This window comes from Anomalospiza imberbis, chromosome 26 (assembly GCF_031753505.1).
Source record: "Anomalospiza imberbis isolate Cuckoo-Finch-1a 21T00152 chromosome 26, ASM3175350v1, whole genome shotgun sequence".
NCBI lineage: Eukaryota > Metazoa > Chordata > Aves > Passeriformes > Viduidae > Anomalospiza > Anomalospiza imberbis.
In genome coordinates this window covers 3,092,059-3,109,214 of record NC_089706.1, presented here as the reverse complement: position 1 = coordinate 3,109,214, position 17,156 = coordinate 3,092,059, and the positions used below count along the sequence as shown (strand labels likewise).

The 17,156-nt window shown below is 50.4% G+C and overlaps 1 protein-coding gene across 25 annotated transcripts in view; it reads right to left on the bottom strand.

Moving 5' to 3' along the window:
- Nucleotides 1-17,156, bottom strand: part of NFASC (neurofascin) — a 73,208-nt gene that overhangs the window by 41,441 nt on the left and 14,611 nt on the right. For 17 of the 25 annotated variants that reach the window (XR_010993724.1, XR_010993725.1, XM_068173043.1 and 14 more), the window contains exons 2-12: nucleotides 13,157-13,348; nucleotides 12,726-12,743; nucleotides 11,749-11,854; nucleotides 11,405-11,601; nucleotides 10,585-10,707; nucleotides 9,665-9,835; nucleotides 7,083-7,133; nucleotides 2,917-3,028; nucleotides 2,126-2,310; nucleotides 1,416-1,547; nucleotides 535-678 (exon numbers count right to left, since the gene is read on the bottom strand). Coding sequence is in view for 23 of the 25 variants with exons in the window: in XM_068173043.1 (XP_068029144.1) it covers nucleotides 535-678; nucleotides 1,416-1,547; nucleotides 2,126-2,310; nucleotides 2,917-3,028; nucleotides 7,083-7,133; nucleotides 9,665-9,835; nucleotides 10,585-10,707; nucleotides 11,405-11,601; nucleotides 11,749-11,854; nucleotides 12,726-12,743; nucleotides 13,157-13,250 (1,333 nt within the window). In the remaining 2 variants the exon portion in view is untranslated. The remainder of the gene's footprint in view (nucleotides 1-534; nucleotides 679-1,415; nucleotides 1,548-2,125; nucleotides 2,311-2,916; nucleotides 3,029-7,082; nucleotides 7,134-9,664; nucleotides 9,836-10,584; nucleotides 10,708-11,404; nucleotides 11,602-11,748; nucleotides 11,855-12,725; nucleotides 12,744-13,156; nucleotides 13,349-17,156) is intronic. The other 8 variants (XM_068173049.1, XM_068173066.1, XM_068173057.1 and 5 more) reach the window with 3 other exon arrangements.

Below are 17,156 nucleotides of genomic sequence, written 5' to 3'. Positions count from 1 at the left end.
AGCAGCAAAGGGGAAAACTCATGGAAAACTTCAGCAGGGAAAAGGGGGCCTGGAAAAACCAGAGAGAGTGACTTTTACATGGGAATATGTTAATAGGATAAAGGGAATGATTTTAAACTAAAATAGGAGTTTGGGTGAGATATTGGGAAGAAATTCCTGGCTGGGAGGGTGAGGAGGGGCTGGGATGGAATTCCTAGAGAAACTGTGGCTACCCCTGGATACTCGGAAGTGTTCAAGGCCAGGTTGGACAGGACTTGGAACATCCTGGAATAGTGGAAGGTTCCAAGAGGGTGGAATTTTAGATGAATCCCAGAACCAACTGGCTGGAAAAATTTTGGAAAAGGTTTCCAGCAAGGTTGAAAAAGACCTTTAAGATCATCAAGTCCAACCTATGACCCAACACCACCTTGGCACTGCCACATTCACCCTTTTAAGATGAGCTTTGAGCTGAGCTTTAAGGTCCTTTCCAACCCAACCCATCCTCAGATTCCATGGAAATTTGAGTTTTGGGTGCTCCCATTCCTGCAGACTCACCCAGCACGCTGACGAAGGCGTTGGCCAGCAGGTAGCCGTGCTCGTTGGATGCGTTGCACTGGTACACGGCGCTGCTGCCGATCTGCGTGTCCCGGAATACGATGGTGTCCCCGGCCACCTCCCGGCTCGGGTTGGGGGGAGACGCTTCAAAACAAGGACAGCTCCTTCAGTTCGATTCCGAATGAAAATCCACCCCGTAATATCATGGAGCATCCTCCTAGCTCAGCCCAGTTCAAACCTGGTGATGGTGCATGAGCTCCACAGCTACAACTGGGAGCCACTGGGTGAACTGGGCCCATCCCAGACAAGCTGGGGGTTCACGTGGAGCCCATGTGGGTGTTGGACCCCACCAGCAGCTCTGGCTCCTGGTCAGCCAAGAGATCCTTGATTGGGATTTGGGCTGGGATTTTGGAGGGGGAAGCAACTCTGGCCTGTGCTCAGCCATGAGACCCTTGGCTGGGATTTTGGCTGGGATTTTGGAGGAGGAAGCTACTCTGGTTCATGCTCAGCCAGGATATCCTTGGCTGGGATTTTGGGCTGGGATTTTGGCTGAGATTTTGGAGAAGGAGGCAACTCTGGCTCATGCTCATGAGATCCTTGGCTGGGATTTTGGCTGAGATTTTGGAGAAGGAGACAACTGTGACTCATGCTCAACCATGAGATCCTTGGCTGGTATTTTGGTGGGATTTTGGCTGGGATTTTGGAGGAGGAAGCCACTCTGGCTCAAGCTCATCCAGGAGATCCTTGGCTGGGACTTTGGTGGAATTTTGGCTGGGATTTTGGGGGACAATGCCACTCTGGCTCGTGCTCAGCCAGGATATCCTTGGCTGGGATTTTGGCAGGGATTTTGGAGAAGGAGGCCCAGTCTCTCCCGCACTCACCTTCGATGGGCTCTCCGTTCACCAGCCACTGGATGGACGGTTTGGGGTTGCCGTTGGCCCGGCACACAAGCCTGCCGTCCTCGCCGGGGGCCAGTATCAGGTTCTCTGGCTCATCCAGCCAGTAGGGAGCAGCTGGAAAACAGCCCTGCCCCGGTGACACAGGGACAGCGGCACCATCCCCGAATTCCCTCCTCCAGCGCTCCCCAGGGGTGGAAGGGGATGGAAAAACCGAGTGTGTTTCCCGGGATTCAGTGAAGGAAGACACCTCTTTCCTATCCCTGGCCACACAAATCCATAACCATTTCTATCAGTGGGATTCCATCTCCCGCTGATTTTGGGGCTGTTTGGACAAGATTTAATTCAAAAAAGGGAAGATTTAGATGGGATATTGGGATGGCATCATTCCTTGGGAGGGTGGGGAGGGGCTGGGATGGAATTCCCCCAGAAGTTGTGGCTGCTTCATCCCTGGGAGTGCCCAAGGCCACTTTGGATGGAGCTTGGAGCAACATGGGATCATGGAATGTGTCCTGGAACTGGGTGATCTCTAAAGTCCTTCTAGCCCAACCCATTCCATGATTCCCTGAAGAACACAGATGCAGCACAGACCCATCCCCAGGGAAAGGCCCCGCTGTCCCTCCCAGCATTCCATGAATGTCCCCTCCCAGCTCCAGGCGTCTAGGACCCAAAGAGGGAAGGTAAAGGTGACGTACCCTTCACTCTCACCGAGATCGTGTGGCGGATGCTGCCCATCTTGTTGGAGGCCAGGCAGAAATATTCCCCGGAGTCCTCCTCAGACACGTTGGAGATGCGCAGGGCCTTGTTGAAATTCTCCATCTTGGTTTTGCCCACCGGGAGCTCTCCGCCTTTCTTGTACCACATGATGTCCGGCGCTGGTCTGAGGAGAGGGGACCAGATCAGAGCTTTTCCAAAGGCCAGGGAATGACTCCCAAGTAAAGAGTTGTGATTCCTAAATAACAGTGAAATTCCCATCCTGGGAACCACTAAAACCCAGGGAGAAGGTCTGATATAACTGGTGGGCCACCCTTATTCCCACCATCCTCCTTCCCACCAACGCCCCTAAACCTCGGCCCTGAGCATTCCCAGAGGGTCAGGAATGGTGTCCTCCTCCTGATCCTCCTGGGAATGCAGGATCATGGAATTCTGGAATGGTTTGGGGTGGAAAGGACCTCAAAGCCCATCCCTGATCATGGTCTGATGGTGTGCGCTGGACCACAAGTCCAGGACACTTTGGGGGGACACAAATGTCCTCACCCACAGCGTGGTGAGGAGCTGCTGGAAAATTCCCAAATTTTAAGACAAACCAGTGGGAGAGAAGGAAAACCTGGAAACCTCAGCATTTCCATTTGCTCTTCGAGCAGGTTATGGGAGCTTTGTTAACAACTAAAAAGGACAGAATGATTCCTTTTTCCCAATTCAGGGGTCATTCCTTGTGCTGATCCCACTGGGAATTGCTGCGAATCACCCTCTCCGTGGTACATACACTCCAGAGGCAATGCATTCCAGCAGGAGATCCACCCCTCGGAGCACCATCTGGCTGCTGGAAGTTCCGTAGGGATACATGAAGCTGGGAGTGGTTTCCGTGATCCCTCGGGCTGGAATCAGTGGGAGAGAAGGAAAAACAAAACAAAACAAAACCAAAACAAACAAACAAAAAACAAAACCAAAACAAAAAAAAAAAAAAAAAAAAAAAAAGAAAACAGAACATGTTTCTTTTAAAATTGTCTGGGAATTCATGGAAGGTGTCACCTCCCCGGCCATCCCAGGATTCTGAACTCACCCAGGAATGTGCCTGGAAAGGGAAGGAGGGCTCCAAATGAATTTGGGGATGAAAGAAAGAAGGGGAGGGAGAGGAAGTTTGGCAGGCAGGGGAGAGAAGGAGCAGCAGAGGGGACTGAGCATTGGAGATGGTCCCCATTCCATCAGTTCCTGCTTTTCCTGCCCTCCTTGCCTCTGGAAAATGGGCTGAAATCAGATGGAATTGGGAAATATTGATGGATGTAACATATAATGAAGGACAGTAGGAAAAATGGGCACGGAAAGGGTTTATTCAGACCCGGAGCTGCTTCTCCACAGAATCCTCCGGGATACAGAGCATCCCCGGGGCTCCAGCAGCACCAAGGAGGTTTTCCAGCTTTCCTGGAGGCCTGGAAGGACGGTTCCCCTTGGAAAGGGACAGCTCAGCCACCAAAATTACCCATTTAGGGCTGGACAGGGAAGTTTAACAGGAAAAAAAACAAAGGGAAGACACGAGACAATTCCCTACGGATCCACACACAGTGATGGCCTCTGTGCAGGGGGAAAAAATTAATTATTCATGGAAAAAATTCCATTTAGGAATGGAATGATTGACCTAGATCTGGATCAGTGAGGACAAAACAGGATGAGATGGGCGGGAAAGCAGCAGTAGCAGGGATGGAAGTTATGGGATTAGGAAAGGGGTGGGATGGGATCAGAACAGGGGCACAAAAAATCCTGGAGTGATCCATGGGGAGAGACCATCCCGGTGCCCCGAAACTTCCTTGGCTCAATGAGTGGGAGTATTTTGGGAATTTTGGGAAACTTCCAGAGCTGCGGCAGGGGAAGGAGGAGGGGAGTGAGGACGGGGGCTCTTCCTGGAATTCCCACCTTAGGGAAGGAAAACCCAACCCCAGGATTCACCCATGGAATCCTTGGAATTGGTTCCACACCCACATCCCGCCGCTCCCATGGGCTCTGCGTGCAGTCCCAGTTAGTCAGTTATGGATTAATGGATTACCAGGGCAGGAAAATCCTGACTTTATCCCGAAAAGCCGAGTTCTCCGGGTCTGTCTGCATCCCTGCTCCCGGAGAAAGTCTCATTCCTGACTAAACCAGCTCAGCCCATCCCAGGGCACAGCTCCCAAACCTCCACCACATCTGGGAGCTTCTCCCACCAAATAAGAAAAGTGGGAATTCACTCTTTTATCAGCCAAGATTGGCTTTGATCAGGATTTATTCCCACTCCGGATCCCGTGGGATAATAGGAAGCGCTAAGCGGAGCAAGCCGGATTTTACAAGCCTGTATTAACGATGGCAATTAAAAATCAGGGAGATTAATTAGTACCCTCCTGGCTTTAATGAACCTAAGGACAGCACAGAAAAAAACTTGTTTTTGCCTCAGTACAGCACCATTAATAAATAATAATTAATAAATAATAAATAAAAAATAAAGAATAAGAAATATTTTGCCGTTTCTAACAAGGAGCAGGCAGAAATTCCCTCAGAACCAGAGGTTCTGAGCATGTGGAAGTTCCAGCTGGAAGTGTCAAGGTTTCCCTCATCCCTCTGGATGGATCCAAGCTGGAAAAATAAATCCTGAGGCTGTTTATTTCAGCTTAAAAATTCCCTCTGCTCCCAAGGTTTGCTGTGAACTGGGATCATCCCAGAAATATCTGACTCATACCCCAGAGCTGTCAACTGTCCCTTTCCCATCTAAAATTCCCCCATCAGCTCTGTTTTCCAGGGATGTGCTCATCCTGACACATCCCAGCTGCTCAATCCCAGCGCAGTCAGGCTCAAACAGCCTCAGGTTTGCCAAAAAAAGAGAGGAAATGGGACAAAACAGGGTTTTAATTCCAAGGGAAATGAAGTGAGAAATCCTGCTAATGAAATGTTCCATTTATCCTTTTGTATCGTTTTTTCCTGATAATTGCCCACAGAATTCTGAGAATCATCACTCCAAGCCCTGGGGACAAGGGGTGGGTGACACTTCTGTGGTTATCCTGGCCCTGGAGAGGAATTTGGGACAAGTGCCCCACAAATCTCCCGTGCTCCATGTCCCCACCAGCAGCTCCCTCATTCCCAAGCTCAGGAACATCCTGGCAATGGGATTCCCAGCCTTCCAGACCCTTTTTCCAGCTGCCTCTGGAGCTGATCCGGGATTGTGGGGATCTGCACCCCAAGGAAGAACAGCCAAGAGCCCCAAATCCCCCCAGCACCCCAAATCCTTGGGATTCATGTCCCTCTCCACATCCAAAGCTCCAGCATTCCCAGACAGGTCATTCCAGGGAGGAACGCTGGGGCAGCAACGAGGAAAAGGACTGAGGGGAAGAATTGCTACCCCCAATTCATTAATTTTTGAGTTAATTAAGGCCTGGGTTGGAGTCCAGGTCTCTGGAGCCAGGAAGTTTTCCAGGGAATGTTACAACACAAACAGCAGGAAGTTTTGCCTGTGCACCCATGAAATGAAGGACAGAATGGGATTGTGTGGATAAAATCCCATTTTCCTGATGGAGCGACTCTTAAGATCCCATTTCCCTGAACGAAGCTATCCAATGGGAAATCCAGAAGCCCAGGAAAACTCTCCACTGGAATTCTCTTTGTCTCTGTCTTATTTCTTGTCCCCTCCCTTCGAGGTGGTTGATGTTGCTCCCACCAAAACTGATTTTGCTGACAATCCCTTTTCCCAGACATTTTTCCAAGGATTCCCAGACTGTCCAGCCCATTCCAGTGCTTCCTCCCTGGTCGATTCTGCTGCTGAGCCTTTCCCAGCTTCTTAGCTCCCTCCAAACCCTCCTGCTCCCGATGCCAGGATCCCAATTCCCTTGGCCGTGCCCCGGCCTGGCACATCCCACTCCTCTCCAGCTCTCCCTGCTCCCAACTGGCAACGCCCTCCTTGTCCTCAAAAGTCCCTGAGGGATGGGAATTGTGCCCTGGGCTGTGCCAGGCCCCGAGGAAGCTCCGGCTCCAGAGGGATTTCACTCCAGGACACGGTGGGGACAGCAAGGGACATTCCCAGAGCTGACCCCACACAACTCCGGCCCCAAAAGCAGCAGGAAGGGCAGGAAGTGAATCCTGTCCAGGACGGCTCCGGATCTGGGAGCAGTTGGAATCCGTGGTGGCTTTGGAGAGGTGGTGACATTGGAATCCATGGTGACATTGCCAGGATTCCCAAACCAGCCCCATCTCCTGCTCCCCAAATTCCCTGACAGCTGCCTTGTCATCCCAACATATCCCTGACAATTCCAACCCATTCCCAGGGCAGTCATCCTGGGGTTTTTGTGCCTGAAACACCATTTAGGATTTTGGGATGGGATTCTCCCATCAGGCACAGAATCCAGAGGGATTTCCCTGCCCAGATTTAGGATTTTGGGATGGGATTCTCCCATCAGGCACAGAATCCAGAGGGAATTTCCTGTCCCAACAAAGGGCAGGAACCTGTGGAAGCATCCAGCTCATGTCCAACCTCTCTGCACAGGAATCACCCAGATTTCAGGAAAACACAAATATTCCTCTTTTTATCCCTGCCTGAGTTCAGCTGGAAATTGCAGGAATGCTCCTGCTGGAAATGTTCTTCTGGAGACACAGAAAAGAGGGATGAGGATCTGACATTTAAATCCTGAGCTTTGCTCAGGAGGGACCAAACTCAGCTCAGCCATGTGGCGCAGACCCTATAAACCCCAAACCTCCCAAGCTGGGCTTAACTCGCTTAAAACCCCGCTCAGCAGAAATGAGGAACTTTGTGGAGTTTTGTGGTCGCTTGGATGGATTTATGCCGATAAATTTTGGCAGAGCTGAGGCCACGACGGGGACATAGCGACAGCAAAAGGGACATGGGCAGGGAATGGGGTCAGTTGGGTTAGGCGGGACTGGGTTAAGCCGGGACTCCCAAAGCCAGCGTGGACTCACCGCGGTACATGGCGGGGGAATTTCCTAAAGACGTTTCGTTATGGGACTTCTCTGCAATTGAACAAAACACCGTGAGCAGCGCCAGGGAGGCGGGGACAGCCTGGGAAGGGGACACAGGAATTCCCAAAAAACAGCCAGGGTGGGGGACATCCCAAAAAGCAGACAGGATGGGGTACACGGGAATTCCCAAAAAACAGCCAGGGTGGGGGACGTGGGGATTCCCAAAAAATAGCCAGGGTGGGGAACATGGGGACATCCCAAAAAACAGACAGTGTGGGAGACATGGGGATTCCCAAAAAATAGCCATGATAGAGGACATGGGGACATCCCAAAAAGCAGCCAGGATAGGGGACACAGGAATTCCCAAAAACCAGCCAGGGTGGGGGACACAGGGAATTCCCAAAAAACCACCAAGGATAGGACAGGGTGGGGGACATGGGGACATCCCAAGAACCAGCAAGGACAGGGGACACATGGAATTCCCCAAAAAAACAGCCAGGGTGGGGTACACAGGGAATTCCCAAAAAACAGCAAGGACAGGGTAGGGCAGGGAACACAAGAATTCCCAGAAATCAGCAAGGACGGGGACATGGGGAATTCACAAAAAACAGCAAGGACAGCACAGGGCGGAGAACACGAGAATTCCCAGAAATCAGCAAGGACGGGACAGGCAGGAGCAGGGATCCAAAAGCACTTGGAGCACAGCGCCTTCCAGGACAAACACAGGAGGAACAGCAGGAAAAGGGGCTGATTTCCCTCTCCAAGGGGTGGGAAGAGCTAAAAGTGTGGGAATTCTAGAGCAAATATTTCCTTGGAATGTTTTTCTCTTTGGAATCTTTGGGAAAACCCAAAAAATCAAAGCAATTTGGAGCGGGAAATGGGGATTTTTTTTCTCTGTTTTTTCACTACAAAAATTTGGGATTTTTCCCAAAAATAAACGCCAGGATTTTCTTTGCCCAGCTCTGCAAACAGATAAATATTCGTAATTCACAAATAATATCCGGAATTTACAAATTATATCCGGAATGAACAAGCTGCCCACGTTCCCAGCACTGGAAAAGAAAGACCTTTCTGGAATGATTTAAATCCCTGATTCCCTACTCCAGCTTTGCACCGAGGAGGAGCTGCTACACCGAGGTGGAAAACTCATCAGTCCCAGGTCCCTGTTCATTCAAGCTGCTGGGAAATCAAATTAAATTCCTCCCACCAGCATTCAGGAGCACCTGTTGCTTCCCAAAAAACCACCAGCACCTCCCAGTTGGATCTTCCTGGGGATGCTGGGAATGGGTGGGAGCTCCTGCCCACTGATGGGTGATGTCCGTGGAGGATTTTGTCCCCTCGAGCCCCTGTGACAGCTCAGGGTCCTTGTGTCCCTCAAATTGGCCCCATTCCCTCTTACAGAGGCACCAGGATTTCCTTTTCCTTCAGGAATTCTCATTCCTGGAGGAAAACGTGCCCTGGAAGGGCCCGGAGCCAATGGAAAGGCTCTGGAGAGAGCCCCTGGTGTCCCCTCATCCGTGCTCGGTGAGGACACCTTGGGATGCCCATCCCGAGTGTCTCACCGGATTCCAGAGGCTCCCACCCTCCTGGAGGCACTTCCTGGAGCAAAGGAGGACCAGGAATATCCACAGCCATATTCCACACTCGTTTTTCCACATCCAATCCCCACCACAGCCAATTCCACCTTCCCAGAGCAGGGAATGATCCCTGGATGTTTCACATTTCCCTGAACCTGGTGGGAATGTGGAAACACCCCCAGTTTTATCCCAAAGATGTGGAATTGGATATTCCTGCTCCAAGTTACCTCTGGATATTTTACACTTCCCTGGAGATGAATTTCCCTGATGATATGGAAACGGTCTCCAGCTCATCCCATGGAATTGGCTATTCCTGCCCCAAATCACCTCTGGATATTTCACATTTCCCTGGAGACAGTAGGAATGCTCCAGACATGTCAAAACTCTGCAATTTATCCCAAACACATGGAATTGGTGATCCCTGCATTTCCCTGGAGATGGTGGGAACACTCCATATGTGTTGAAACACTCCCTGTCTTATCCCAAACACACAAAATTGGTGATTCCTGCATTTTCCTGTAGATGGTGGGAATGCCCCATTTGTGAAACACTCTCCAGTTTGCCCCGAACACATGGAATTGGTGATTCCTGTATTTTCCTGGAGATGGTAGGAATGCCCCAACTGTGCTGAAGCACTCTCAGTTTTATCCCAACATTGGGATTTGGTGATTCCCACTTCCCTGGAGACAGTGGGAATGCCACATCTCTGTCGAAACATTCCCAAACGCATAAAATTGGCAATTCCTGCATTTCCCTGGAGACGGTGGGAATGCCCCATCTGTGCAACGCTCCCAGTTTTACCCCAAACACACAGAATTGGCAATTCCTACACCAAACCACCTCTGGAACCCTAAAACCAGGAAGCTACAACCTCTCCCTCCCCAAAACCACTCAAACCCCACTTTAGCCCAACCAAACCACGGGAGCCACTCTTCCCTTGCTGGATTCCTGGCCGGAAAACCCTTTGGGATGGAGCCCAAACTGGTCCCCCAGTGAGCCACTTACTGGTTTTGACCTTGAGGGTGTAGGGGTTCTTCTGCTGGATGGTGTGGGTGAAGTGGAAGCGGGCGTTGCAGCTGTAGTCGGTCAGCGCGTCCTGCGCCAGCACGTTGGAGAAGTAAAGGTCCCCGTTGTGGCCCTGGGACACGCGCTTGTCCTGAGGGATTGGCTCCATGGCTGCGGGAGAGCGGCGGGAATTCAGGGCCAGGTGGGATTTACGGAAAACGGGAATGGCGGAGGGATGGGGCATGTGAGGTGCGGAGTAGGGGTGGTGAGCCTGAAGTAGGAGGAAGGGCCCTAAGCTAACAGAAGCTGCCCTAAATTATCAGGAAGTGCCCTAAATTAGTGGTTATGACCCCAAACTAGCAGAAAGTGTCCTAAGCTGGCAGAAAAAGACCCCTAAATTAACAGTAACAACTCTAAACTGGCAGAAAGTCCCCTTAATTATCAGTAATTACCCTAAACTACCAGCAATGATCCTAAGTTAGCAGAAAGTGTCCTAAGTCAGCAGAAAAAAAAAAACCCAAAAGTATCACTAACGACCCTAAACTACTAAAAACTATCCTAAACTAGCAGAAAGTGCCCTAAATTAGCAGTAATTACCCTAAACTACCAGCAATGACCCTGAGCTAGCAGCCACCATCCTAAACTAGCAGAAACAGCCCTAATCAAGCAGAAATTACCCTAAACTATCAGGACCAGCCCTAAAGTAGCAGAAAGTGCCCTAAACGAATAGAAATTACCCTAAACTAATAGAAATGACCCCAAACTAGCAGAAACAACCCTAAACTATCAGGACCAACCTTAAACCAACAGGAGCAACCCCAGGCTGACAGAACCAACCCCACCCATGGTTATTTTATACCCTACAGGCGATGGAGCCACCATTCCCGGAATTCCCGGTGGGAAAGGCGCTCCCAACTCACAGCTGCTCATCCAGAAGATGACAGGCTCAGGGAGGCCGGGCGGGGGATTGCACTGCAGGCTCAGCGGGGCCCCCTCATCCACCTCGATCACATCCACCTTTTCCTTAGGCCACAGCGGAGACTCTGCCGTGGGAAGCAAAGGAAAGTGAGGAATGGAGGGAAGGATTCCTGCGGAGTGATTCCCACTGGATCCGGCCTGGTTTCAGTGCAAAATTCATCTGGATGTGTTCAAAACTCCCTGGAATTCATCCCCTGAAATCCATGCCCTGAAATACATACCCCAAATCCTTACCCTCAAATCCACACCCCTAAATTCATCCCCCAAATCTATCCCTGAAATCCACACCCTTAAATTAATGTCCACAATTCCATCACCTTAAATCCATGTTCTCAAGTCCATATTCAAATCCATGCCCTGAAATCCATTCCCCAAATCCCTCCCTGGAATCTGCACCCTTAAATTCATATCCTCAATTCCATCCCCTCAATTCCATCCCCTTAAATCCATGTCCTCAAGTCCATATTCAAATCCATACCCTGAAATCCATCCCTTTAAATTCATCCATCAAATCCATCCCTGAAATTCTTACCCTTAAATTCATATCCTCAAATCCATCCCCTCAATTCCACACTTTCAAATCCAACCCATCAAATCCATCCCCTCAAATCCATCCCTTCCATCCCGAGCAATTCCTCATCAGCTCCAGCCACAGCCCCATTCCTTCCCTGTCTCCTGGACACACCTGAAGCCATTTGAGCACTGGATATTCCCCCCCCAAAACCTCTCATGGCCCTGCTCTCTTTCCTGGGAATCACTCACTGGAAACCTGGAGGTGGATTTTGCTGGAAAGAGCCGTCCCATAGTCGTTCCTGGCGAAGCACTGGTACTCGCCCTCGTAGTCGTCAGGCCGGCCCCCGCTGTGGAAGTCGATGACCAAAGTCCCCGATCTCCTCCTCATGGACACCTTGGGATCCTTGGCCACGTTGAAGAACTTCCCGTTCCGTGTCCAGGAAAAGCTGGAATGGCAAGGAAAAGCTGGGTTTGGAACCGTGTCCCCAGGGAGGTCCTTACCTGTGCCAGCAGTGGGATGGGCTGGGGACGGACGGTGGGAGCGGCTCCAGAGCGCCGAGGGACAGCGGGATGAGCGCTGGGAATGCACTCACGTGGGAACGGGGTTGCCTTTGGCTTCGCATTCGATGAAGATGTTATCCCTGGGATCCACTATGTAATCCTTGATGGATTGCTTGGTGATCGTGGGGGGCTGCGGCACTGCAAGGAATGGGAAATCCGTGAGGAACCAGGGGAGTTCCCTCAGTGCCATCCCACAGCAATTCCTGTGGGGATCTCAGCTCCTTCCCCCGGCTGGGTGTGTGATTTGGAGGTTGAATCCTGAGGAAATTCCTGTGAATTCCCTGAATTCATCACCTCTTGGAGCATCACAGTGTCCGGACTCCCTTTAGGTACCAAAAATCCTCAATTCCCTCTCGGTATTTTGGTCTCCTTAGGGAATGTCCCAGTTCCAGCCTCCTGTTCCCACAGGGTGAATCCAGTGGGAATTCATCCTGGATCTACAGCTCAGAAGGGGCTGGGTCAGGGATCCTGAGAAATTCCTGGTGCAAGGAAGAGATTCCAACCCCCCAGGATGAGCCCAAAGGAGCTCAGACCTGGAATTTAGGAAGGCAGGGATGGAAAAAAGGACACAGGAACCCCGTGGATGGGATAGGACCCAGCCCTGATCTCCAAACTGCAGTTCCCATCTCCTGGGGTGAAGATCCAAGGCTGTTTCTTCATCCTCTGAGATCCAGGGATGCTCCCAACTCATCAGGATGTGGGGCTGAGCTTGGGACAGGTGCCAGGAAAGGATTCCTGCCCTTCTCCAAACCCAAACCCTGCAGGAACAACTTCTCCATGGCAAGCACAGCTCAGCCCCTGCTCCACGGCTAGCACAGAGAGCTGGGAGCTCTTCCCAAGTTGCTCCAGCTTTTTCACGCCTTTCCCAAACTGGACATGAGGGAAAAGTGGCTCAGAAGGGGCCACGTGCCCCTTGTGCCACCACCGCCACCACCAGCCCCTGCTCAGGGTCCCCTCATGCGGTTCTGGGGACAAGGACACGGCCACCCGGGGAGAAGGGAACACTTACATTCACTCTGGATATTTGCTGTTATTCCCAAAGGGAAAGCATAGAGGAAAAAAGACAGGAGGTTAATTCGACCTGTTCCAACCCTGTTCCCAGCACAGCCAGAAAACAAATCCAGTTGTTGCAGGCCTTGGAAACCCTACACAAAAAACCCTTTTCCTTCCAAATGTGGAGGAGAAAAGCCAACTGCGGAGAGGAAAACCCAAGTGGGGAGGAGAAAGCCCGAATTTGGAGAAGAAACCCCAAATGTGGAAGAGAGAAAATCCAAATGTGGAGGAGAAAAATCCAGCTGTTGAGGAGAAAACCCAATTTTAGAGGAGAAAACTCAGCTGGGAGAAAATCCACCTGGGATGTTCCCACCTTCATCCCACCTCCTCCCCATCCCAGCGAGGAATTTTTGGGAAGGAACTGGAGAGGATAAACCCCAGACTTACAGTCCAGGGGGACCTCGATGGCGCTGACAAGGTGCTGGAGGCAGAGGGCAAAGACAATTCCAGCACAGGTGACCTGGGCTCTCCTTGGGATCATCTTGGAGCTTCCCTGGGTGGTCTCAGGACCTCGGGATGTCCCTTGGGGTGACTTTGGGGTGTCCCCTGGTGTGGTGGTACATGCAGAGGGATCCTCAGCTGTAAAAACACAACCCCAGAGTCACATCACTGAGCCAATCCTGGCGTTTTCCCTTTGGAAACTTCAGGAACGCGGTGTTTCCGCACAAAAAATGGTGGGAATGGGGCCAGGAATGGTGGCCAGGATTTGGAGAACACGTGGGAACAGCTCTGCTGAGCCCAGGATTGTCCCTCTGGAAGGATTTATGGGGTTGTTTGGGCTCCAGTCCTGGAGTCAGCGCCCAGGGACCAAGAGAAAATTCCTGGGAGCAATGGGATCCAAATGGAGCCTGTGGGATGGAATAGAAATGTGGATCTGCTGTTGAAAAAATTAATAATAATTGTATTTTATGCATCAAAAATACTGAGGAATATCTGATCCCTCAGGGCATTGGGATGAGCTCAGGGGTCTGGAGCTGTTGTCCCAAAAATCCTGGCATTGATCCAGTGGGATTCTAGGATTGGGATTTTTCCCCACTGGTGTCCAAACAGGATCCAGGTGTTCCCCTCACTGCTGCCAGATCCCCTCCACGCTCACAGGATCCTATTTTCCACCCAGACAACAAATGCAGATCCCAAAAGCACAACGAAAATCTTTAAATCCATTTCAAACAAAGGGATATTTTAGGGGAGGGAGGCAGTGGGGGCTATAAAGGGTCCAAATAGGAACAGTTTGGGGCTGAAGAGTGAGGAATTTCTTGTTTTCCTTGGATTTGGGGGTGGGAAATGGCTGAGAGAGAAGGAGGAAGTTCCTGGCACAGATTCCTGGGGATTATTTGTAAATATGGGAATATGAAAGGGCTGAGCCCAAGCTCTGATGGGAAATCACAGAATCCTGGAATGGTTTGGGTTGGGAAGGGAATTTAAAGCTCATCCCAAGTGCAGCGACACCTTCCCCTATCCCAGATTGCTCCAACCCGGCATCGGACACTTCCAGGGATCCAAGGCCAGCTTCACCCTACAAATCCCTGTAGGCCCCACTGCAGTGGGACTGCAAAAATCCAGGAATATCAGGAAGAAACAAAATTCCAGACAATTCCTGATTTGTAAAAGCGGCACGTAATCTCTGGCCTGAACCCACAGGCAGAATCCTGCGGGAATGCCTCGGCTGGATGATCCAGGGATGATCCACAGGATCGTGCTGGCTGGGAGCAAGGAAAGCACACAGGGAATTCATCCCCTGGAAAATGCCAGGCTCCTCCAGGCTCCTCCAGGCTCCTCCAGGGCCCCTTTGTCCGGAGCAGATGTGGGCAGCGGGAACAATCCCTGGGAACAATTCCTGCACGTGTAGGTGGCTCCTGGTGAACACAGCCCTGCATTGTCCCGGCTGCTCCTGCTGGGAACGGGGAATTCTCCCGGCACAGAGAGGCTGGAGCTGCCACAGGGATCAGGGACATTCAGAGCTGGTGGTGCTGGAGTCGGGGGAACAGCAGGGGAGAAGCTTTTCCCAAAAATCAGCATTTTCCCAGCTTTTTTCCTGCATAGAAAGGATCTGACACCAGCCCAAAAAGCAGGAGAAATCCATCAGCCTCATCCCTACATCCCAAAGGGAGGCACGGAGAGGGGAGGGGGTGGTTGGGGTTGGTCCTCACCAGCAGGATCAGACTGAGCCCTGCCCTGCTCCTCAGAATTCCATGGAATTCTCTCTTTTCTCCCTCCAGGATCTGAAATAACAACCCATGGGAACTGCTCCTCTTCCTGCAGAAAGAGATTTCTAGGGAGATCCCGCTCTGGCACCAGCCAGGACACGGATCCCTCGGCAGGGAATCTGGCCCCAAAATCATCTCGTTGTCAGAATTCCCAAAATCCTTACAAACAGCAGCACCTGGAATGTGCCCTGCTCCCCTGGGATCCACTGGGTGCACAAACCACTCTGAGGATGGGCTGGAATTCATTTATTCCCGTTTCTTAGAATGAGATTTTTTTGGGGATAACAATGGGAAAAATCCCTTCCCTACACCCCCGCTCCTGGAAAACAACCCCAACTCCAGAGCAGAAAATGGGAAGCAAAGGGAATCTGGGCTTGGAATTCAACAAAATTAAACAGTGAGGGATTGGATTGAATCAGCTCGTTAGGACCAGCAGGATGCTCCCAGCAGCAGCTGGATTTTTATCCCAGTTTATCCCGATTTTTTCCCAATTTATGGCTGCAGGAGGAACAGTAAAACTTTGGGAATTGCTGTTCCCGGGGAACATTCCGGCAGCTCTGTTTATTGCTTCATTAAATCTGATTGAGGAGCACGGAGCAGCTTTGCCACCGGCAGAAAATCCCCTTGGGTTGGCGTCGTGGTTTTAGAAATAAATAATAAAATCTTTTGCCTTTAAACAACTCATCTTCGAAACAATACCCCATAAGTCAACATAACCCATAAACAAGCTGTGGAAAAGCTTGTAAAAAATAAGGAAAACTTCACAATTACAAGTTGCCCCAAACTATTATTCCTTAAAAAATTAAAAACCACAAAAAAACTGGTTTTTCCTCTTGTAGAAACATCTCCATAACATTAACAAAAAAGACTTCTCTCCCTAAGTAAACTAAAAAAATACTATTTTAAGAGTAGTAAACTGACTAAAAATTTTAAGTTTTGTTTTTTTACATTATCAATTGAAAAGAAAAAGTTGTAGAGTGTTCTAAAAGATTTGTTTTAATTCTTGCTACTTTTTTTATTTTAGTTCCCATTAATAACATTTTCTTTATACCCGTTTAAAATTTTAAACCTACTTTACCTTTCTCCTAATCCCACCTTCCTATCACACAACAGAAAGTAAATAAATTAGTAATTAACCAACACTAAAACCCACCACACTCATCAACACATTAGTTAAAAAACCTCAGAATTAAAAAAAAAAAAATCTTAAATTAACAAACTAAAACCACTACTGTTGGGATTAGGGGAATAATGGATTTAAAAACACCCATGGATGGATTTCTCACTTTGGAGCCAGGCTGGGAGAGCTAGGAATGTTCAGCTGGAGAAGGGAAGGATTCAGGGAGAGCTCAGAGCCTAAAGGGGCTCGAGGAGAGGGATTTGGGATAAGGGATGGAGAGACAGGACACAGGGAAGAATTAGAGTATCCCATCTAATTCTTCCACTGGGAAGAATTAGATGGGATATTGGGAAACTCCTGGTTTTTCCTTGGAATTTTTGAGGGAAAATCATTCACAGCCCCCCCCCCCCCGATATTGTGACTTTTAATTGGGAAAAAAAAAAACACACAATGGCTTAATTAGGATGAGATTGGTTTGGGAGGAACATGGAAAGGAAGTTAAGGGAAAAACAGGGATTGAAAAGAGAAAGTCCAGGTGGGAAAGGGAAAAGTTTGGTGCCACACAGGACCCTCCCTGTGTCCCCTCACTGTGGGGCACTGGGGCTGCTCCAGCACCATTTTTCCAGGAATCCCAACAGAAAATCCCTAAGAGTCTGCGGGGTGGTGACTCAGGGACACTACAGTACCCTTGTCCCCTTCCCGAGGGAGCAGCAAATCCCATCCCGGCAAATCCCATCCCAGTAAATCCCATCCCAGCAAATCCCATCCCAGCAAATCCCATCCCAACCACCCTGGCAGCTCAGGACAGGTGGAGGTGACACTGTGCCATTGTCACCTCCTTTCCAGGGCCATCCATCCCACGCTGCTCCCAGAAAACCCACGGAGCTGGTGGCACGGGGGGACACGGGCCGTGCCTGTCCCCGGAGTGTCCCCAGGCCACCCCTCCCTGGTGGCATCTGGCCCTGGGATCAGCCAAGGGTTAATCAGGTGGGAAAACAGCCCTGGGATAGATCCGGAGCCCCTGGAAAAGCTTCCCAGCTCCCTCCTCCGCTCCTGCTGC